At 32.7% G+C, this 25,418-nt stretch overlaps 1 protein-coding gene and 2 non-coding genes across 3 annotated transcripts; 1 reads left to right on the top strand and 2 right to left on the bottom strand.

Annotated features, from left to right (window-relative positions):
• The first annotated feature begins 5,072 nt into the window (after positions 1-5,072).
• Positions 5,073-5,456, top strand: LOC137812816 (uncharacterized). Its single transcript, XM_068615040.1, has one exon. It carries the CDS (start codon positions 5,073-5,075, stop codon positions 5,454-5,456), a length of 384 nt encoding a protein of 127 aa, XP_068471141.1.
• A 2,249-nt stretch (positions 5,457-7,705) lies between these two features.
• TRNAV-AAC (transfer RNA valine (anticodon AAC)) lies at positions 7,706-7,779 on the bottom strand. The gene has a single exon. It is a non-coding gene; the product is annotated as a tRNA-Val (tRNA).
• A 3,133-nt stretch (positions 7,780-10,912) lies between these two features.
• Positions 10,913-10,986, bottom strand: TRNAV-AAC (transfer RNA valine (anticodon AAC)). Its single transcript has one exon. It is a non-coding gene; the product is annotated as a tRNA-Val (tRNA).
• Between the last annotated feature and the right edge of the window lie 14,432 nt (positions 10,987-25,418).

Consider the following 25,418-nt stretch of genomic DNA (forward strand, 5'->3'; position numbering starts at 1 on the left):
TAGGATTTATATTTATTAAGATTTTTTAATGATTTACAAAATTTATTTATGGAAAATATATGTGCCAAAATTTGTAAAATATTTTTACATAAATTTTAATTTGTTTATACATAAAAAAATAATAATTATATTTTAATTTAATTTAATTTTAACCATAATGATAAATTTGTAATCTTACATTTTTATTTATTTAAAAAAATTATTTTATCAATCACGGATATGATATCACTCATTAACTTTAATAATTTTTTCTTTCACTTCTCATTATTTTTTCCTTAATCCAAACAACCTCACTTTCACCTCAAATCCACTCCATCAAATTCATCTTCAAATTCAAACAAAGCAATAGTGTCCAACTAAATAAAAGATATTTTTCAAATCTTATTTTATTAATAATATAAATTATTAACCATACAATAAATATATAATAAATTATTATATATCTTTTAAATTGAAAAAAACAAGTTATAAAAAAAATTCTATTAAAGAGAATAAGATCTAAACTAATATATTCATTATAGTATATTTTATGTTTTTATTTCTTATTGATTTACTTTAGCGTTAGATAGTCATTTGTAAAAGAACCTCATTTCGTGACTTGTTCATATCTCATTTGAAGAGTCTACCTCTTTGTGTAGTCAACAATTTGCTTATGAAACTCAAGGACTTATCGATCAATGTACAATGACTCTGTCACTTATGCTGACCCTATCCTCTTCTCTTCCACTCATCTTCAAAGAATTACAAAAATTGTTCCACACAAGTGAGAGCCAACAATTAATCCACTCATGCACCCAAGTTCAATAGTTACCTAATATGTTTTCTACCAGCCACAACCTTTTATTCTTCCATTATGAAATATTTCTACCTTCCCCCAATGAGTTATGACAACGCATCTTATGAATCACCCACAACAAGTCACTTCGGTCTTAAGTCCAACCTTGCACATGTGGTAGCTTCCTTCTATTGGCCCGAGTGAACTAAGGATGTTAGAACATTTATTCAATAACTCGCCACTTTCCAATGCAACAAGTAACTGCCACATAAATTACATTGGTTAAAACAACCTTTACCAATCCTAACTAATGTATGGGAAGACTTATATGAATTTCATCACACCCACCTACTCTCATCAGCAGGCCACATAATTATTTTGTGTCATTTGTGAGTGTTTAATCAAATACACTCATTTTCTATCATTACCCACTCATTTCACTGCCCAAAGTCTCGCACATCACTTCTCCATCACAATTTTCCACCTCCATTACTTACAAAAGACCATAATCTTTGATCGTGATTATCTCTTTGTCAGGACATTCTAGAAAAACATGTTCAAAGCCCAAGGAACCACACTTAAATTTAAATCTTCATACCACTCCCAAATAAACGATCAAACTAAAGTTTGAGACAGGGAGCTAGAGGCTCACTTGAGATGTTTTGCCAAAAATCATCCACACACATGGTACCAATATCTTTAGCTTGCAAAATTGTGGTGCAACACCTCCCACCACTTTACAATTAGCATCTCTCCCTTCCATGCAATATATAGTCGCCTACTTCCCACCACCTTTGATACGTTGCATGCATCCCTCTAAGAGTACAATTATTTTGGAATTCTTTCAACAACATACTCTCATTTTTTACACTCTCAGGCACAACCTCCATTGTACCCTTCAAATCATGGCTAATTAAAACAATTGTCATCACACCATTAGAAGCTTCAATGTCAACGACTAGGTCTAGGTGAGACTCCTACTGTATCAATGGCCTAATGCCTTTCCCCTAAGCTCAATCCTTGCTATCCAGACCCTACCAAACCACTTGTTGGATAGGCATTGTGGCTTACAAGCTTAAACTAGCCTTTACCTCATAAATCCACTTGATTTTACACACTTCATTTCTTCGACCATTCAAGGGCATTCTCCCTCAAACTCATCACATTATTACACAACTGAACTTAACACACCCACAAAATAATCCACAAATTCATCCATCAATTTACCACCTAAAACATTAGTTTCATCATCCAAGCTCTCCACTCAAAACATGTCACCACAACTTCCTCTAGTTGTCCCCAACGTCAGTCATTCCCTTACCCTCCTTAAGCCTCTTAATTCCTAATGTGTTGAGGGAAATTTCATTTTTCACCCCTATAATTTCATTCTACACCCCATAAATATGAAAATCCTCACTTTGACCTTATAGTTTATGAAAAAAGACTTCCATATCATGCAATTCATAAGACATTTTTTGCATGAAAAAAAAAATTAGATTGCACAATCTATAAGTCATTTTTTTTGCATAACAAAAAGCTTTTGGATATTTTTTACTTTTGAATTGTGTAATTTATAAGCTTTTTTTACTTTCCGATTGTACAATTTAAAAAGCTTTTTGCACAAACAAAATTGCTTTTGTATTGCACAATCTAGAAGTCATTTTTTCATAAAAAAACATATTTCCACTTTTGATTCTTTATTAAGTTTTGAACTCAATAAACAACTCAATCAAGGCATAGAAAGATCAAAACACACATTTGACATTGAAACAAAAACTGCAAAAATCATATAAATACAAGTGACATTATTTTTCGTATTTGTTTAAAGAGAAATATAATCATACATGATGATTAGACTTAAAAAAAATTTAGCGTCACATGATCATTAAAACAGTTATCTATTTAACAATTCAAATATATCTAAAAATTATCAACTCTTATTATTTATACACTATTTGCAAGTTATTATATTTTTTTTTCATTTTCATTCAAAATTTTATCGTTTTAAATTTTATTATTGAATATATTTTACTTTTTATTATCATTAAAATACACTACAAGAAAATAATTATTTAACGTCAAGCTAAAGTTCACATTAACAATTAAAAGTCTACGTTAATTAACCAATAGCATTGAATTTGCGTCGCTTGTGTGCAACTCTAAAATCGTTGATGCTAATTCATTAGAGTCGGCTTTTGAAGACCGACTCTAAGTCTAATATGTTTATTTTAAAAATTATTTAATTTAGCGTTCATTTGATCCATACTAATGTATTTTATTTTAAAATTATTTAATTTAGCATCCATTTGGTCATCGCTATTTTTTTGTTTTAAAATTTATTTAATTAGCGTTTACTTGGCCTACGTTAAATAAAATCTATTTTTAATATTATATTAATTTGTGTCGGTTTGATCGATGATGATTGGTGTAATTTAAAAAACAACCTAGTAAAACATCACATATTTAATAAAATAAAATATGAAAGAAAAAATAGATATTTTTTTTTTGTAATGGATGAAGGGAATGAGTGTTGATGAAGGAGATGCATGTGGATGAGTGTAAATGAAAGAATTAGGAGAACAATGTGGATAAAAGAGATATGTGTAGATGAAGGTGATAAGTGTGAATAAAGAAGATGATTGAAGATGAAATAAATGATTGTAAATGAATGAGATGATAGTAGATGAAGGAAATGAATGTTGATTAAGGAAATGAGTGTGAGGATATTTACATAGGGAGTGAGAGAAAAAAGTTGTGGGTAAGGAGATTTACCATCTTTAAATCTGGGAGCTTTTAGACTAAAAATAATCTATGATTCTTGTTCATTGTCACGAATTCCTAAATTAAATAAATATAAATATCCAAACTAAAAATATTTAGCGTCCGCTTGACCCATACAAATGTTTTTTATTTTAAAATTTATTCATTTTAACGTTCACTTGTACCACGATAATATTTTTATTTTAAAATTTATTTAATTTACTGTTTTTTTTGTCACACTAATATTTTTTATTTTAAAATTTATTTCATTTCACATCCACTTGACCCACGCTAATATACTTTATTTTAAAATTTATTTAATTTGACATTTGTATGACACACTAATATTTTTTATTTTATTTAACGTTTGGTTGATCAATATTAATATTTTTTTATTTTAAAATTGATTTAATTCGCTTAATCCACACTAATGTTTAAAAAAACCTTTATTAACATGGACTACCCTAATTCAAATATTAATTTAATTAAAAAAATTGAAAAATTATTTTACGTTTTTTAAATTTTAAAAACAAAATTGTTATATCACATTAGAGTATTTTAACCGACGATAACAACGTCACAATTTGACGAACACTCATATTTTGAAACTAATTTAATATTTTTTTATGATCATTTTATGTAAATTAAATTAATTTTACATAATATTTTATTTTATAAATATATGTTTTAATTAGATCTAAGAACTGGTTTTAAATAAAATCAAAACTTTTAAAAAATTACCAAACACCCTTTAATTTGAAAAGAACATTTAAGTAAAAGTACATGAAATAAAAGGATAAAACCTTCTTTTTTTTTTAAGGTCGTATTTCTAACATTAATTTGAAATTTGCTTTTGAGTTAAAAAAAAGAGAGAGTAATATAATGCATTAAGGACAGTGCTAAATTCAAATTTGAATTTGAATTGAAAATGAAATCCATAATTAAGCAATATATCTTGTTTGATAATTAATGTTGTACCAATATCAGAAACTATACAAATCTCCTTTTTATACTTTTTAATAATAATAATAATAATATCACTCATGTTGGGATGAATCAAAATTTTGAAATTGAAAATTTAAAATGAGGAGAAATTTAAAATTTCTATATATCTCTATTACTAAGATTATTTAAAAATGTTAAGAACTTTCTTTTTCTCCTGTTTTATTTTCTCCTCCATCCAGCCAATATATATGTCTTTTAAAATATTATAAGGCTACTATCAGTAAACAAAATTAGAAACTTTTAGGAATACATGGTTTGTATTTTTATTTAATATATACCAAAGTTACAAAAATTAAACATTGAGCTTATTCAAGCGTAATATTTGCTTGACCAACAAAGTTTCTTCCGATTTCAACGTTTCAAATTTGTCCCTTTCATTCAAACTGTCTAATGTTTGATTCCTAACAAACCATTCTCCATTTTCTGCAAAATTGTGTAAGAAGAAAGAGATTGGTGTGAATATAGATAGAGAATTGTTATTGATTGATCTTCTTCTTCATCATCATCATCATCATCATTATCTTCCTAGTCAATGGGAGATGATAAAAATGGAGATGTTAGAGTATATCTCATTTTTGGGTTGTTTCTGGCATGCACTCTTGCAGGAGGTGTCTTTCTCGGTCTATATATGATGTATCCAGATTCAACATTTGTATATGACTATCTGGTTGCAGGCATGACCTTGGTTGCAATACCATGGTTTTTTTGGTTTCTCATTTATATATACGTATGGTGTAAACCCATGTTTCACCAATCTGGTAGCCCTGCTAGGGTTGCTGCTTCTAAAACACATACCCTAACAAATGTTGTGGCCAACAACAACCTTGGTGTTGAGAAAGCTCCTGATGGTGGTGGAGGACACCATGTTGATGTTGGAGGAGATGTTGGAGGAGTTGACATGGACAACAAAAGCTAAGAACATCATCATCATGAAGAAGTTGGCCAGAAGTAACAAGATAAGTCCAAGGAATGAGATCATCTTTGGGAATGGTTGAGACTAGAGAAAGTGAAAAATTGCCTTTGAAATCCTAATGGATGAGAATTTTATGCATGGTGGTGGTGTTCAACGGAATCAAGTTCAAGTGATGTATATGTAGTTGAATGTTCAACCATGGCATGCACCACAATTAATGTATAATATTGTTAGGGTTAGAGGTTGATGCATGCATGAGAATATGAGATGAGAGAAAACAGTGAGATGATGAAGCAGATGAATTGGTTAATTAGGTGTTAATTAATTGTAGAAAGATGACAAAGTGGCAAGGAAAAAGTTCACTAGGATGGTTTGTCTTCAAGAGTAGTGATTTTGTAAGGAGTTTTATTTTCTTTTGTAAGATAATGTTAATGGATGTATATAATAGCATCGAGTTAGAATTGAAATAGGAAAAAGAAAAGTTACAAGCCTTCTTAACCTTGATCTTTATTGAATTCTTCCCTTTTTTTGTCTCTTATATACCTTTTTTATTTTTTTTTCTCAAGTAAATAGGGCAAGATATACATGGACAAAGAAAAATCATCAAGGGTTTTATATCCTAGCCAAATCCAAGAACAAATGCTAAAATAAATTGAAAATAGAGAATGATAAACTTTTCAAACCATGTAGTATGTTGTTGGATTGTAATAATGAATTTTGATTTGGGGATATCTAGCATTTGTTGTATATATGAGTTGGAACATTCTTTAATAATAGTCTCATTATCGATTAACTTTTCAAAATATGTTCAATAGTTACTTCTCTTGGTTTCATTTGCATGTTTTCGTTTATATTGATTAAGTTGATGATCGAATTTCCTCACCATGAACACAAAAAGTAATCCATGTTGAGTAAAATGGAAAACACACATTGCATTGATTTTTTAAAAAAGACCTTAACATGTTGTGATGTCCCATAATACACAAACCATATAACAAGCACCCCAATAGTCTAATAAATTCCAATATTTAATGTATTTATGAAACTTGTTGCATCTTAATTAAGGGTCTCTTACGTCACACATGCTATATAACATATGGTAAAAAAAGTCTCATTGTTTTTATCGATAATAAAAAATTAAATAAATGAAAGTACTAAAATACTTTAAATTATGTAAACTATAGCAAAATATATCACTATACACAACATCATGTACTATCACTTTGCCTCAACATGAAAACTTCAACCTACCAAAAATCACAATATTATCTTATTCACTCATGACAAAAAAAAAAATCTTCAAACTAACAACACAATATTCTCTAGTTACCAATTTCAAATTTAATTTAATTTTTTTATTAATAATAAATAGAAATCACTTTAAATATCAATAAATTTTTAATTTATAAAATACTATCTAACTTAATTAATATAATAAATAATTTTTTTTATCTTTAAAAATAATAATAATTTAATAATTTTCTTATACTATTCAATGAAAAAAAATAGTAATAAAACAGTGTAAAAAAATAGTATATGAAGAAATGCAATATATAATGGATAATGGATAGTAAGTTGTTTTTCTATGAGTACATATAAAAGATGAAAATAAGTAGAAGAAAAAACTTATCATAAATTAAAACTAACTTATAAATAAGTAATAAAAAATTGACGTTGAAACAAATTAATGTATAAGTACTTTTATAAATTAAACAAGTTTTTATGTTTAAGACTGAAAGTCTTGATCATTTATGATTATTGAAAGTAAAAGTCAGTTAGTAAATACATGTAGCAAATGTTCTTATTTGTATTAACTTCTCTATACAATTTAAACTTAACATTATGAAAAAAGGAACATGAAATCTTAGGTTCAGTTTAGTTTACAAAAATGAAAAATGAAAAATGAAAAATGAAAAATGAAAAATGAAAAAAGAAAATGAAAAATGAAAAATGAAAATGAAAAATGAAAAATGAAAAATGAAAAATGAAAAATGAAAAATGAAAAATGAAAAATGAAAATGAAAAAAGAAAATGAAAAATGAAAAATGAAAAATGAAAAAAGAAAATGAAAAATGAAAAATGAAAAATGAAAAATGAAAATGAAAAAAGAAAATGAAAAATGAAAAATGAAAAATGAAAATGAAAAAAGAAAATGAAAAATGAAAAATGAAAAATGAAAATGAAAAAAGAAAATGAAAAAAGAAAATGAAAAATGAAAAATGAAAAAAGAAAATGAGAAAGGAATAAAGCGTTGGCGTCGCCCGGACTCGAACCGGAGACCTTCAGTGTGTTAGACTGACGTGATAACCAACTACACCACGACACCATATATTTCAGGTTTTTCAACTAATATATTAAGTAATACTATAATGTTTTATTTTACTTTTATTATTTCATATTATTTATAACTTTTTTTGTTAAAGTTTTATTTTAATAATTTTTTTTATAAGATCCATACTTTAATTAATATTTCATATAATTATTATATTTTAATTAAATATTTGTAAGAAAATAGTATTTTTATTTATTTTTGTGATTCAATATTGTTTAAGAAACTAAGTTTTGATTTTTTTTAACTATGAAATATGCCGTCGTGTACATTGTTTAAACGTAGCAGTTATTTTTTAGACCAAGATTTTCAAAATCATTATCTTAAACTATTGCAATAAGTTCCAGTTTTTTTTAAATGTTTACACAACAATTTGTTTATAATTTTTAGACAATTGTTGGTTTTTCAGGTCACGGTTTTTAATTTTTATCATTACATTTAAATCATATTTTTTTTAAATAGTTGTCATTTCATTTCATTTCAAGAGGCTTTGAAAGAAGAGTTGAGGCCTTGAAGCTCCTTTCATTTAAAGGTTTTAAATGAAGAAATATTCAACAAAGAACAAAAGTATAAATACTTTTGAGAGTGCGGAAATATTCAACAAAGAACAAAAATATAAGCACTTGAGAGTGCAAAACTTACTAGTTTGATTGGATTCCCACAATATATTTTGTAAATATTTTATATAGTTAAAATTGGATTTATTTCTCGAACTTGTATGCTCACATGAATAATGACTCATTGTAACGTGTATGTTATAATATTACAATATAGTTTATGCCGATATTTGAGATGCTATTCTTTTCTAACTACATTTATGCATGCTCTATATATATGTTTCATTTGTAATCTTTCCCAGACAATGAATAATATTTTTCATTCTCCTTACTTTTCTAACATGCTATCCTGAGCTAAAAGATTTTTTTTCCTCTCTCTTCTCATGAACTCTCACTCGTCTTCCTCGTCTTCTTCTTCTTTTACCTATAATATTTCTGCCTTTGCCCACTGCATGGCTACCTTCCCAAATTTACCACTTCAATATCCCTATTTCCCACAAACTAAATGACGATAATTTTTTTGTATGGAAACAACAAGTGCTGACTATCCTGCGATGTCTTGAGTTAATGCACTTCTTGGATGGCAACAAGATTCCTCCCAAGTTTTTGCATAATCAAAATAATGAAAGTTTGAATAATTTCGTGTATCGGAATTATCACAAACAAGATCAACTTCTTGTGGCATGGTTGTTTGCATCCATGTCTTCTTCCCTCTTGACCAAGATGGTTGGTCTTGACTCCTCCGCTGAAATTTGGAAACATCTCATCACCTACTATGTTTCCTACACACGCGCCATGATCAAGAAGTTTTGCCTTCTCCTCAAGACTCTTAAGAATGACAAATTCATCTCCACTTACATTAATAACATCAAGAAAATAGTTGATTCGCTAGCTTAGTTGTTTCTCTAGTATCTTTTGTTGACCACGTTGATACAATCTTAGATGGTTTATCTAAGGACTTTGATGGTTTCATCACGTCCATTCTCTCTCGCAACGACCCATACAACGTAAATGAGCTTGAAGCTCTTCTACTTGCCGAAGAAGAAAGATCCGAAAAACACAAGTTGGCTTAAACCTCTATTCTTCAGGTTAACACTGTTTCTACTCCATTGCATTTCAACAATCAACACAATACCAAAAAGAAGTTCACCAATCACAACACTCGTGGGGGTTGCTCAAACAATAATTCAGGTTCATTTTTTCCTTCTCCTCGGTTCCCTGGGTCTCATCTTAACATTCGCACCCCATCCCATCAAACTTCTCCATAGCAATCTATCAAATATTTTTGTCAAATATGTCACAAGCCTGGGCATACAGTAGACATGTGTTGGCATCGTTACGATCCACCTGCCACCACTTCCTTCAATGCAAACATGTCACAATATGCTCTTACTTTTGATCAAGATTCCACGCCCTCCATTCTTGGTGGTCCTTCCACCATAGAAGACCCTTTGTGGTACCCCGATACTGGTGCAACATACCATGTCACAAAAGATTCCAAGATTTTCACAAGATCACAAATTAGGTAATGGTCAAGGTACGAACATTTTGCACACTGATTCTACTATCTATATTGCTCCACACACACATACTACATTCAAACTTCATAATTTCCTGCATGTCCCTGCTATAACCAAGAACCTTATAATTGTTGCTAAATTTGCTAGAGATAATAACGTTTATTTTCTAACTAGGGATATTATTTTCTAACTTCATAAATTTCTAACGTGTATTTGCTAAACTTCATAGTTCCACCAACATAAGCTTAAATGGGGGATATTAGACCGTTGGTTGTTATTTTTTCTAACTGCACTTCTGCATATATGTTTCATTTGTATTCTTTCACAGATAATGAATAATATTTTTCAATTTTTTACTTTTCTAATAACTAGAACTCTCTTTACCCTATAAAAAAAATTAATGTCATTTATTGTCAATGACTCATTCCAATCACTTTCGTACTACAAGCACCGTAAAAATCTATAGTTTAAATAATGAGACGAAAATTAATTTTACATTGTAGTACAAAAAAGATAAACATATTTAATACTATAAAAATATTTATGTTTGATGTAAAAAGTTTATTATATAATAACTAGTGAAATAACATGAAAAAGTTTTCAATCAAAGATTTAAAATTAAGCATAATTTATCCTTTCATATTTACTTTAACATATTCCGAACACCTTTATTTTTTAATCTTTATGTTCCTATATATCTATTTTTTTTAAAAATTATGCAATCAACCTCGGCCATATACAAACATTTCCAAACTCATATTGCTATTATATTTACTTTATCCAACCAAGTGAAAAAGTGCAAGTTTTCTTTGAAAATGTGTTTTGTCATTTATAAGATTGAAAAATAATGAGCTTTTAAGAAAGTAATGCCTTAATCATAAGTCTAGCCAAATATATTAGATTTCAAGAACAAATTCAAGTTTTAGAGATAGAAAAGTAGTGATGCATTATTTATTTTTATAATAAAAATAAAAAATAAGAAGAAGACTTCTTTATAAATTAAAACTAAGTAAAAATAGTATAAAAACTATCACATATTAATTTAGACAATAATGGCGTCGCCCGGACTCGAACCGGAGACCTTCAGTGTGTTAGACTGACGTGATAACCAACTACACCACGACACCATATATTTCAAGATTTTCAGTTAATTAATTAGATAGATAAACTATTGTTATAATCAAAATGAAAAATCAAAATAATGTTATTTAACACAATAAGTTAAATATGTTTTTTCTGCAATATTTTAACATAAAATTAATTTTTATTCTTAGTTTAAATTTTAAATCTCTTTATCACTTATAAAAAAAATTATTAAAAATGTTTTTTATTAATTTTCTTTTACATATCACAAATAGATTTTTCAAAATTTGAACTAAAACAAAAAATCAAATTTCCCATACAATATATAGAAACGAAAAAATATTTAACTTTGTCATTTCATTTAACATATAAACAAGTGTTAATATACATAACTTTATCGAGTTGTACCTTAAACATTTAATAGTTTTAAAATATAGTTTATATATTTTGGGGTTGTAGCTAATAATAGTTTTAAAAATAGATTTATTCTTTTAGTCTGCAAATATAATGTATAATTTTAGATCACCAAATTATTTTAATGTGAAAATATGCTAAATTATATAAACAATTAGAAAACTATTTATTCAGTTTTTTACTAGATAATTAATTAACTAATTATATTTATTAAAAAAAGAAGATAAGTAAATTAATATAATATTATACTTTGTTTGTACTAAGATGATATAAACAAAATTTATAATATACAAAAGTGTATTTCAATATATAATTGAAAACATAAAAAAAACTAGTTCAATTTATGAAAAATGCATAATTAAAACTAAAATTCCAAATTAACAAAATATCCAATTTAATTTTATATTTTTGTTAATGCATCTTATTCATCGTTTTCTTCAATATGATCTTTAAGTCAACTTCAAAAAAAGTAAAAAGAAAATTATACAATCTAGATCAAATTTAATTAAGTTGTAATAAGTTTATAACAACAATAAAAATAAAAATGAATTTTGCAAGAAAAAATTGAGTATACCAATAGAAAATGAATTTTGTAATCTGAATAACCATAAAATAAAATAAATAAAATACAATATGAATTATTTGAGTTCCATTATCTAAATGCACTATAAGACTACTAGTCACCACAATATATGAGAAGGTGCTGGTTATTTTCTGAAACTAGTATAATTTTATTTTAAATTTTTTTAAATGAGTAATTTTTTTTATTCTTAAAATGGACAAATCGTAGGTAGGTTTTAGATAAGGCAAAATCGAAAACCACAAATACGATTTAAAAAAAAATAAAAACCATATTTTACATATATTTTTTTTTAAAATTTAATATATTAAAATATTAAAAATGTATATAGAAATCGTATTTTATATATACAATTTCTTATTTTTTAAAATTCGTATTTTAGGTTGGCAATTTTGTCTTATCGAAAAGGTACAAATTACCTATTTTAAAAAAATTGAAATGAAATTACATTAGTTCGAACAAAATCGAAGGTGCTCCTTCAATTTAAGAAAGTTGTCATTAATCAGTGTATACAAGATTTTAAACTCAAAATAAAATTATTTGAATTTATATAAAACTAGATAAAGCAGAAGTAATAAACACGTTTTCATAATTCTACATGTTTCTATATACTATATAATTAATATAAATAACATATACCATTCATATCAGAAAAATATAAACAATTTTTCAAAAATGGATTCAAATTGTTCACAATAAATTTCTTTCTCAGGTCTCAATCGTTCCCAGAAAAAGAAGATTAGAGAATACCAAACTTTAAATAAAAAAGGAAAGTTCATGAAATTAAATGATAAATCTAAATTGAAACAAATTAATTAAATGAAGAATAAAAACCTATATTATGTTGATGAGAGAACGAAATAAACTCTAGGGGAGTGAATGTTATGACTATGCGTCGACTCCAAATAATGGTCATTGTTACCATAGATAAACATTTGTTAAGACGAACATTATATATTAAATATTAATTTAGTATTGAATGTAGTATTGGACTCAAGAATTATAAAATTTAAGTATTTATTAAAATGTATCATCGCTATGCTATTAGTAATTAAATATATAATTTGTGTAAAATGTAAACATCAATCTAGCCGACCCTTGTTATGATTAATAAAAAAAATTGTAGTTTTATGAATATGAATTCTAAAACAAAACTATTTTTATTTTTACCTTCCAAAATTAATGTTCAGTTCACAAAACAAAGATGACTTTTTTATGGAAGCACCCTCCTCAAAGGGTAGTATTTCATCCATTTTCAAAAAGGTTTTAGTATCGAAACTTGAGTAATTTACTTGAGTAACTTTCAAGAACTCGGCTCATGATGCCAATTGTTAGAATGTGTGGCCAAAACAAGAGGAGATGAATTTTTTTAACAAGATTTTTGCAAAGATTGGAAGTAGAGTGAAAAGTTCTGAAAAATCAACCAATTGATTTTCTGTTCAACTAGATAAAATTTCACTTTAATAGTTCTTTATAAAAAATTCAACTAGTTGTTTTTTCGAAACAACAAATTGTTTATAATAGAAAACAAAGAACAATTTACAAAGCAATGTGATACAACAGTGCCCAACAATAATAGGCCCAAACGTCAGATTGTTAAGCCCAAATGGATGAAAGACTACATTATGTAATTAATTAGGTGTTATTAGAAAGTTTAGGGAACAATGTAAGGCCAGTCTGGCCCATACAACTTCTATTTAGGTCAGTTTTTAACAGTAATGAAAAAGAGGAGAATTTTGATGTTACCCTAGTGTTTGTTGAACCAAGTGGTGTTCAAACTTTGAAGAATTCAAACCCTTTGAAGGATGTTGAAGCCTTGGCTGTGCTTGGTGTTGCTGTGCTGGTTTAGTATAGTTTTGGGGTAGTTTGAGTTTTGTAATCCACCCCTTGATCGAATCTAAAGCATAAAGCATCTCAATCTTTGTGAAAATAAAATGTTTTCAAACTAAGTTAAAACAACCAATTGTTTTGTCGAAACAACCGATTGTTTATACTTAGGTGTTTTGAGAAAAAAAATTGAAAACTGTTTTTCAAATGGTTGAACTGTTAAGAACCAACACAACTGATTGATTTGAGGAAACAACTGATTGTTTGTTTTGGGACCATAACAGAAAAATTGTTTTATCTTTGACTGAGCTTTAAATGATTTAACTGTTTACGCTCCAGTCATTAAATGCTTTGACCAATCTTTAAATGCAATTTAAGAGTTTGTTAAGATTTGATAACAAACTACATTTTTGAATATATTCAGAAAAACAGATTTGAGAATTAATCTTTGACAAGTTTTTGCTAAGAGTTTTTGAGTTTTTCAAAGAGTTGAGATTGCTAAAAATTTGTGATTGATCAAAGTTTGTGGAATAGGATTCTGCTTGTATTGATTTCAGATTATCTTCTGTAACAAGTGTAATCCTTGTACTCTTGAACCAAGTTTCGTTTCTGTGTTTGCTAAGATTGGCTGTGTGTTCTTGAGGGGATCAAGATCAGCAATCTTGGTGTTGGTGTGTTGGCCAAGGAGAGTGTGTTTCTTGAGGTGTTCAAGGTCATTCTCTTGGTTGTTGTGTAAGTGATCAAGGTGTGATTGCTTAGTGGATTTCCTCAGGGTTTATGAGAAGATTGGATGTAGCTCTGGTGTTGGAGTGAACCAGTATAAACATCTGTGTGCAATCTCTCTATCCCTAACTCTTTAAATTCAGTTTTGATATTTGCTAACTGGTATAAAGAACCGATTGTTTCGGTAAAACAACCGATTGTTTTTACTAGTATTGTGCCTTTTGCTTTATGTTTTGAAAAAAATTGATTTCTTAATCAAGGTTTTCTTGAAGTATTTTCATTCAAGACTTAAAAGTTTATAAAAACCCTCTTTAAACAATTCACCCCCCTCTAGTTTAAAGCCATATATTATAACAATTGGCATCAAGAGCTTGGTTCTTGAAAGATATTCAAGTTGATCAAATTTTTCTTCTATGGCTGGAAAACTATCTTTTGAGGAAGGTGCTTCAATCTACAAACCACCTTTATTCTGTGGATTGAATTACAATATTTGGAAAGCAAGAATGAAAATCTTTATGGAATCTATTGATCAAGGAATTTGGGATCCAATTGAGAATGGTCCTTACATTCCAAAGTTTAAAAAGGATAATTCTTTCATTGCAAAACCTTTGTCTCAATGGACAAATGATGAATGTAAGATGGCCCAACTTGATCGGTCTGCTCAAAATATTATAGCTTCTGCACTAGATACTAATGAATTTTTCAGGATATCAAAATGCAAAACCGCTAAGGATATGTGGGACACACTCAAGGCTGCTCATGAACCAAAGGAAGCAATGACAAAGAGTCAAGCAAGAAGGAAAATAAGGCAAAATAAGAAAAGCCTCAATCTTTAGTTCATCAAACTCCTCAAACTCTGAAAATTATGGTCAATTGCTTCAAGCCTTTCAAGAAACACATGAAGAAGCCAACTGATTGGCTTTCTTGAACAATTGGTTAAAAGAAAAGAACAGCTGGCTTGAAAACAGAGTAAAGACACTGGAAGAGGAATTAGAAAATTCAAAAACAGATTTTGAAAATCTGGAAATCATTTACAAAAACTCTTCGTGCAAGTGTGATACTCTAGTTTGTGAAAATTGCGAAAATCTTGAAAAGAAGGTCCACTATCTTGTTAAAACAGTGGATAAGCTTTCTAAAGGCCAATCCAACTTTGAGAATGTTCTAGCATCTCAAAACTGTGTTTTTGGAAAAGCTGGATTAGGTTTTAATCCACAAAACAAACAAGATAGATTTTCAAAATTATTTTTGAAAATGCCAGAAAAACAATCGATTGGACCATCGAAACAACCGATTGTTACATGCTTCTATTGCATGAAGAGAGGCCATTCTGTGAGGTTCTGTAAAATCAGAAAATATGTTGTTCCTAAAGGTCTTATGAAGTGGATTCCTAAGGGAAATAAAGCTTTAATTGATGAGTATAAACCAGATGGACCCACATTCATAAGGGGACCAAATCTTTGTACTCGAAAATCTCTTTTGTAGGAAATCTTGGAGGAGAGCAAACAACTATGGTACTTGGATAATGGATGCTCCAAGCACATGACAGGGGACAAATCAAAGTTCCTGAGTATCTCCTTTAAGCAAGAGGGTCATGTCACCTATGGAGACAACAACAAAGGAAGGATTCTTGGGAGAGGATCCATAGGAGACAAGAACATCTTGGTAATCCATGATGTGCTTTTTGTAGAAGGACTAAAGCACAATCTGCTGAGCATTAGCCAACTGTGTGACAAGGGATATCAAGTGATGTTCAAATCAAACACATGTGAAATCTGTCTACCCAACACCAAAGAGGTAATGTTGGTAGGTAAGAGAGTTAATAATGTGTATCTACTAGATATCTCTTCACCATGTTCTATTGGATGTCTTCTATCCAAGCAAGATGAATCTTGGCTTTGGCATAAAAGAATTGCTCATATTCACATGAATCATTTGAACAAGCTAATTTCAAAGGATCTTGTGATTGGGCTGCCAAAACTCAAGTTTGAGAGGGATCACATTTGTGAAGCATGCTAAAAAGGGAAACAAGTGAAAAGTTCTTTCAAAATTAAAAATGTTGTTTCATCTTTGAGACCTCTTGAACTTCTTCACATGGATCTCTTTGGACCCTCAAGAACTATGAGTCTTGGTGGAAATTATTATGCTCTTGTTATTATTGATGACTTTTCTAGGTACACTTGGACTCTTTTCTTGGAATCAAAGAGTGATGCTTTTTCTACATTCAAAAAGCTAGCAAGAAGACTACAAAATACAAAGAACAACAACATAGGCTCTATTAGAAGTGATCATGGAGGAGAATTTCATAATGAAAAGTTTAGCAAATTCTGTGAGAAGTTGGGAATTCTGCACAATTTCTCTGCTCCAAGAACACCACATCAAAATGGAGTGGTAGAGAGGAAGAACAGGTCTCTTGAAGAGCTTGCAAGGACAATGCTTAGTGAATCATCACTTCCTAAGTATTTTTGGGCAGATGCAGTGAGCACCTCTTGTTATGTGATGAATAGGGTGCTTATAAGGCCTATTTTGAAGAAAACTCCATATGAATTCTTCAATGGAAGGAAGCCTAACATCAGTCATCTCAAAGTCTTTGGCTGCAGTTGTTTCATCCTCAACAATGGAAAGGAAACTTGGGAAAATTTGATGAGAAAGCGGACCTAGGTATCTTCATTGGTTATTCACTCACAAGTCATGCATATAGAGTCTACAACAAGAGGTTGATGACTGTAGAAGAATCAGTTCACGTTGTCTTTGATGAGGTAGATTGCAGAATCAATCAAATCCCAAAGACCAGTGCTGAGGAAGATGAACAAAGCATCAGTTTGGAAAAGCTGGAAATCTGTGCAGAAAAACAACCGGTTGATTCGCAGAAACAACCGATTGAAATTTTGCAACAGAGTGAGCTGCCCAAGGAGTGGAGGATTCCTAGAGACCTGTCAGTGGATAACATCATATGACAGATAAAGGAAGGTATCTCCACACGTAGCTCCATCTCAAACTTCTGCAGGCACACAACTTTTGTCTTTCAAATTGAATCAAAGTCAATTGAGGAAGCTCTCAAGGATGAGAAGTGGGTTGAAGCTATGCATGAAGAGCTGAATCAATTTGCAAGGAATGAGGTATGGTTTCTTGTCCCTAAAACTAATGAAATGAATATTATTGGTTTGAAATGGGTTTTCAAGAACAAGCTAGATGAGGATGGTGTGATCACAAGGAACAAAGCAAGGCTAATTGCAAAAGGCTACAATCAAGAAGAGGGTATAGATTATGGTGAAACCTTTGCTCCTGTTGCTAGATTGGAGGCTGTGAGACTGCTGTTGGCTTTTGCTTGTATGAGTGGTTTTAAACTCTTCCAAATGGATGTCAAGAGTGCCTTCTTGAATGGCTACATCAATGAGGAAGTCTATGTAGATCAACCACCGGGCTTTGAAGATCATAAGTACCACAACCATGTCTTCAAGTTGAAGAATGCTTTGTATGGACTGAAGCAAGCTCCAAGGCAGTGGTATGAGAGGCTTAGTAACTTTATGCTATCTCATGGATATGAAAGAGGAATGGTAGACAAGACTCTCTTCATCAAGAAATCAAATGCAGAAATAATTCTTGTGCAAATCTATGTTGATGACATCATCTTTGGTGCTACACAAGATAGTTTGTGTGAAGAATTTGTGGTTGCAATGAAAGGTGAGTTTGAAATGTCTATGATGGGAGAACTGTCTTTCTTTCTTGGATTGCAGGTTAAGAAAACAAAGGATGGGATCTTCTTAAATCAATCAAAGTATTGCAAGGAGATTCTCAAGAAATTTGTAATGGAGAGTTGCAAAGAAGCAAGCACTCCAATGCCATCAAGCTGTTACATGGATGCGGATGCTGCTGGAAAGAGTGTAGATCCAACAAAATACAGAGGATTGATTGGATCTTTGCTTTATCTAACAGCTAGTAGACCGAACATCATGTTTGCGGTGTGTCTATGTGCAAGATATCAAGCAAATCCTAAAGAGTCACACTTCAAAGCTGCAAAAAGAATTCTGAAATATCTCAAAGGAACATCATCTGTAGGATTATGGTATCCTTCTCACTCTCTAATTCATTTAATTGGTTATTCAGATTCTGATTTTGCAGGTTGCAAGCTAGATAGAAAGAGCACAAGTGGTACTTGCCACCTTCTTGGCTCAAGCCTAATCTCATGGCATAGCAAGAAGCAAGCATGTGTTGCTTTCTCTACTGCTGAGGCTGAATACATTGCTGCTGGAAGCTGTTGTGCACAGATTCTATGGCTCAAGCAACAACTTGCAGATTATGGTTTACAAATCAACAAGGTTCCTTTAATGTGTGATAACACAAGTGCCATCAATCTTACCAAAAATCAGATTCAGCACTCAAGGACCAAACATATTGAGATAAGGCATCATTTCATCAGGGATCATGTAAACAATGGGAACTGTGAAGTGAAGTTTGTGGAGACCAAATTGCAGTTAGCTAACATCTTCACAAAACCTTTACCAAAAGAGAGGTTTTTCTTCTTAAGAAATGAGTTAGGTATTCTTGATCTTAATAATCTCTCCTAAATCTGTTTTTTTTTTTTACATGCTAAAGTCTATTTGTGAAGACAAATAGGGGGATAATTAATTGGTTCTTGTATATCTTTATCTGATATTGAATAATCTGTTAAAATCTCTGATATGAAAGTGTTTTCTGCTGCTGCTGATAAAAACAACTGATTGTTTCGTGTAAACAACCGATTGTTTATCATGTTATATGCTTGGAATATGTAAAAATATAACTTGCTGCTGTAAGAAGCATTGGATAGTTTAAATGCTATTTTTGCAAGTACTGCTTCAGATTCAATCAGATCAAACACAAGCACCAAGGATTTGTCTTCATCAAATAGGGGGAGATTGTTGAACCAAGTGGTGTTCAAGCTTTGAAGAATCCAAACCCTTTGAAGGATGTTAAAGCCTTGGCTGTGCTTGGTGTTGCTGTGCTGGTTTAGCATAGTTTTGGGGTAGTTTGAGTTTTGTAATCCACCCCTTGATCGAATCTAAAGCATAAAACATCTCAATCTTTATGAAAATAAAATGTTTTTAAACTAAGTTAAAACAACCGATTGTTTTGTCGAAACAACCGATTGTTTATACTTAGGTGTTTTGAGAAAAAAAATTGAAAACTGTTTTTCAAATGGTTGAACTGTTAAGAACCAAAACAACTGATTGATTTGAGGAAACAACTGATTGTTTGTTTTGGGACCATAACAGAAAAATTGTTTTATCTTTGACTGAGCTTTAAATGATTTAACTGTTTACGCTCCAGTCATTAAATGCTTTGACCAATCTTTAAATGCAATTTAAGAGTTTGTTAAGATTTAATAACAAACTACATTTTTGAATATATTCAGAAAAACAGATTTGAGAATTAATCTTTGACAAGTTTTTGCTAAGAGTTTTTGAGTTTTTCAAAGAGCTGAGATTGCTAAAAATTTGTGATTGATCAAAGTTTGTGGAATAGGATTCTGCTTGTATTGATTTCAGATTATCTTCTGTAACAAGTGTAATCCTTGTACTCTGTGAACCAAGTTTCGTTTCTATGTTTGCTAAGATTGGCTGTGTGTTCTTGAGGGGATCAAGATCAACAATCTTGGTGTTGGTGTGTTGGCCAAGGAGAGTGTGTTTCTTGAGGTGTTCAAGGTCATTCTCTTGGTTGTTGTGTAAGTGATCAAGGTGTGATTGCTTAGTGGATTTCCTCAGGGGTTCTGAGAAGATTGGATGTAGCTCTGGTGTTGGAGTGAACCAGTATAAACATCTGTGTGCAATCTCTCTATCCCTAACTCTTTAAATTCAGTTTTGATATTTGCTAATTGGTATAAAGAACCGATTGTTTTTACTAGTATTGTGCCTTTTGCTTTATGTTTTGAAAAAAACTGATTTCTTAATCAAGGTTTTCTTGAAGTATTTTCATTCAAGACTTAAAAGTTTATAAAAACCCTCTTTAAACAATTCACCCCCTATAGTTTAAAGCCATATATTCTAATAGTGTCAATTATCTTAGTGTAGCCGTAGAAGGAGCCTATCAATTGGTGCTTTCATTGACCTTCCCAATGCCTCCTTCTAAACCCCAAACCAAAGACCTAGAAGAAGTTCTACAATCCATTCAAGAACGTCTGTCATGTATTCACGTTCAGATGGACGATAATCACACCCGTCAGGCAGCCATGGAGACACATAATGATTCGATTCAATCCACCCTCACCTTTCTCATGAATCACATTCCCTCCACACACACCGATGGAAACACAAATCACCCCCCTGGCATCACCCAACTAATAGCAACCCCCCTTCCATTATTCGGCCACCCAAACTCCAGTTAGCCTTTTTTGAAGGCCCTGAACCTTTAGATTGGCTCTTCCAAGCAGAGCAGTATTTTGCGTTTTATCAGATTCCACCTGAACAAAGGATTTCTATGGTAGCTTTTCACATCAAGGGAGAGGCTCTCAGTTGGTTTAAATGGTTGCATCAAAACAACCTTATCACAGACTGGCCTTCCTTCACTCGAGCCTTGGAACTACGTTTTGGACCGTCCACCTACACTAACCATCAAGCAAAATTATTCAAACTCCAGCAAACCACCACGGTAACAGATTATCAATCCCGTTTTGAGAAATTATGTAACTGCGTAGTTGGACTCACCCCTGATATTATACTTAATTGCTTTATTTCGGGACTCCAACATGAAATCCGCAGAGAACTCTCCATCCTCAACCCATATTCGGTTTCCCAAGCTATTGGTCTAGCCAAACTCATTGAGGACAAACTTCGTGACTCCAAACCTAAACCCCAACGTTTTCTTACCCCCCAAACAACCCATCCTACCACCAACTTCCCCATATTGCCTAGCAACAATCCACTGTCAACCATCAAATAACTCATCCCTTGCCCATTAAACGCCTCACACCAACCCAGTTGCAAGAACGTCGTGCCCTTGGTTTATGCTACAACTGTGATGAGAAATTTACCCCAGGGCATAAATGCACCACTTCTCGTTTCCTACTTCTCTTGGATGACTCAGACACTACCTTAGAAACTGTCAAGACTGCACCCACAAACATTGAATGCCCAAACAACATCCATTTTCATTTATCACCCCACGCCCTCACAGGCAACACATCTCCCAAAACTCTAAAATTTACTGGCACAATCCACAACCTGCCTGTAATTGTTCTCATTGATTCAGGCAGCTCCCACAACATTCTCCAGCCCCGCATAGCTCACCACCTCCATCTACACATTACACCAAGCCCCCCATTGTCAGTGATGGTAGGAAACGGGGCCTTCATACAATGCCAAGGGATATGCCCCTTAGTGGACATCTCTCTTCAAACTTCTACATTCACCATTCCTTTCTACCTATTACCTATTGAAGGAGCAGATGTAGTTTTGGGTATTGAATGGTTGCGCACTCTAGGGCCTATTCAGGCAGATTCCTCTGTACCCAACATTGCTTTCCAGAACAAACAAATCACCTTACAAGCTACCACTCCATCTGCCCCAACTTCAACCACTTACCACACATTTTGCCAGTACCTATCCACCCATGCCATTGCATCCCTTCACTTGCTTTCAATAGACAACAACTCGATTCCATCAGTGACCTTGGACTCTGACCTACAAAACCCATCATCTCCATTATATTCCCTTCCTTTTTCCATTCAGTCCATTCTTCTACAAAACAAAACAATCTTTCAAAAACCCAAAGGTTTACCACCACCTAGACCACATGACCACCACATACCCTTTTTACCTCATACCCCACCCATTAATGTTAAACCATATCGTTATCCCTACTCCCACAAGGAAATTATAACCCAACTCATCTCTGAGATGCTTCAAGAGGGTATCATTAAACCCAGCACAAGCCCGTTTTCTTTCCCCGTCCTCCTCATTAAAAAAAAAGATGGTAGTTGGCGTTTGTGTGGACTACAGAGCCTTAAATGCAGCCACCATCCGTGACAGCTTTCCCATCCCTACCATCGATGAATTGCTCGATGAACTAGGCTCAGCTACAGTTTTCACTAAGATTTATTTATACTCAGGGTATCATCAAATTCGACTTATTCCTCAAGACACTCACAAATCAGCTTTTAGAACCATTGATGGACATTACGAATTTTTAGTCATGCCTTTCGGATTGACTAATGCACCCTCCACTTTTCAGGCAGCCATGAATGACCTTCTCAGACCTTATTTATGGCGGTTTGTCATTGTTTTCTTTGATGATATTTTATTTATAGTCCCAATTTGCAGGAACATATTGTGCACTTAAAGATTATCTTAGAAGTTTTGCATACTAAGAAATTTTTTGCTAAGTTATCTAAGTGCAGTTTTGCCACTTCTCAAGTAAATTATTTGGGCCATATCATTTCGGCTAAAGGAGTAGCCCCTGATCCAGAAAAGGTGATTGCCATACACAATTGGCCGCAGCCACGTTCACTCACGGAATTACGTGGTTTTCTCGGCCTCACAGGATTTTATAGGAAGTTTGTTTATCACTACGCCACACTCGCCGCTCCTCTCACTGATTTGTTGCATAATCAAAAGTTTACATGGAGTGTCTCGGCTCAGGAGGCCTTTACAAAATTAAAATTACAAATATCTCAAGTTCCTACACTACACCTACTAGATTTTTCTTTGCCTTTTGTTATGGAAACAGACGCGTCTGCAGTAGCCGTGGGGGTTGTACTCAGCCAAAAGGGGCACTCGCTAGCCTTCTTCAGCAAGAAAATGTGTCCAAGGCTCCAAGCTTCATCAGTGTATGTCCGAGAAATGTATGCAATCAAAGAAGCAGTAAAAAAATGGCGTCAGTACTTGTTGGGGCAACACTTCAAAATAATCACAGATCAAAAAAGTTTAAATATACTTCAGTCACAAACAATACAAACTCCAGAACAACAAAGATGGACATCAAAGTTACAGGGATATGATTTCCAAATTCTATACCGACCTGACAAACAAAATGTGGTTGCAGATGCTCTCTCACGCCAAGACACAGATCCACCTTCAATGTTGCTTGCACTCTCGACGCCAATACCATTGTTGTTTGAAGAGTTACATCAATTTTATTCCACTATAGAAGGAACAAGATTAGTAGACGCTTGCACTAAAGATACACAAGGACCCAACCTCTTCTTGGTTCGTCATGGTCTGCTCTTCTTTCTTCACCAAGTGTTTATTCCAGATACCAACAATTTCAGAAACCACATTCTCCTATAACTACATAAATCGCCCACAACGGGTCATTCCGGTATTAAACCCACCCTTGCTCGCATTGCTGCTGCCTTCTACTGGCTGGGGTGGACTAGAGATGTCAAGAACTACATTCAACAATGCACCACATGTCAGCGTAACAAGTATTTGCCAACAAAGCCCCATGGATTACTCCAACCCCTCCCATTACCAGATCAAGTGTGGGAAGATTTATCAATGGATTTTATAAGACACTTACCCTCATCAGTAGGTCACTCGGTGATATGGGTCATATGTGATCGCCTCACGAAGTATGCTCACTTTGTGGCACGTCCCAAACAGTTCAATGCCCACCAACTTGCCAAGCGATTCTCGGTTGAGATTTGTCGTCTACATGGGCTGCCAAAAACCATTATCTCAGACCGAGATCCCCTATTTATCAGCACTTTCTGGAAACACCTATTCAAGGCACAAGACACAACATTAAAGTTCAGTTTTGCTTACCACCCGCAAACTGATGGACATACAGAAGTTCTTAATCGAAGTTTGGAAGATTACATACGATGCTTTGCGGGCGAACATCCTCACACTTGGTTCCAATATCTTCATCTAGCAGAACTTTGGCACAATACGACTTACCACTCTGCCATTGGAACCTCACTGTTCCATGCTCTGTACGGAAGACAACCTCCCACCGCCCTAGATCTGTTGCACAGTCCACGCTCAGGCACCACCGTTGCTGATTTATTGCACCAACACACGCTGGTTCTCCACGCCCTCAAACAAAACCTTCGTCGGGCTCGTCAACGAATGTGCGACCAGGCCAACCGCCACCGATCTGAACGCTCTTTTAACCCCGATGACTGGGTATGGGTACGTCTTCAACCTCACCGCCAACAATCGGTGGAACGTCGTACATGTTCGAAGCTCGCCCCTCGTTACTCGCGGCCTTATCAAGTGCGCCGCCGCATCGGTGTTGTGGCATACGAACTCTGTTTACCAGCCACCTCACGAGTACACCCGGTATTTCATGTATCCCTCCTCCGTGCTTTCAAAGGAACCCATGTAGCCACGAATATTAATTCACTCTCTCACGCGGATAGGGACTCGCCAAACTCTTTGAATACCCGCACGCCTAACCCCAAAAGCATTTCAAATGTCCAACCACTTCACTCACCTAACTTTGAAACCTAGGGGTGGCAAAGCGGGCTAGCCCGCCCTGCATTGGCTCGTTCGCGCTTGGCCCACGAAAATGCCCGCGGGTTGGCCCGCCTCGCAAAATTATTGCGGGCTAGAATTCCCAACCCGCCCCGCATAAGAGCTGGCCCGCGGGTTTGCGGGCCAGCCCGCATTCTCTTTTTTTTTAATTTTTTTTTTACATTTTGTTCTTAAAAAATTGTCAAATTAAACCTATATATTTGTTACTATCAAACCTATTTTTTTTTTCTTCATTTTCAAACATAGTCAAACACCAAAACATTAAACATTAAGATAAATATCAAATATCACTATTCTTCCACTTTCAAAATATTAAAAATACCTAATTCTAAAACATTAAACATAAACATAAACATTAATTCAAAAACATTAAACATAAACATTATTGACATTCTTCCATTTCAATAACATTGGATGTCGCCTTAGAAAAACTTTCATCCATTTTTTTTTCTTGCGGGTTAGCGGGCCAGCCCGTCCCGCC

The sequence above is a fragment of the Phaseolus vulgaris genome, chromosome 10 (assembly GCF_000499845.2).
Source record: "Phaseolus vulgaris cultivar G19833 chromosome 10, P. vulgaris v2.0, whole genome shotgun sequence".
NCBI classification, from domain to species: domain Eukaryota; kingdom Viridiplantae; phylum Streptophyta; class Magnoliopsida; order Fabales; family Fabaceae; genus Phaseolus; species Phaseolus vulgaris.

What these genes read in the sequence shown, in the direction of transcription:
- LOC137812816 (XM_068615040.1), top strand. Translation starts at nt 5,073, where the DNA reads ATGGGAGATGATAAAAATGGAGATGTTAGAGTATATCTCATTTTTGGG.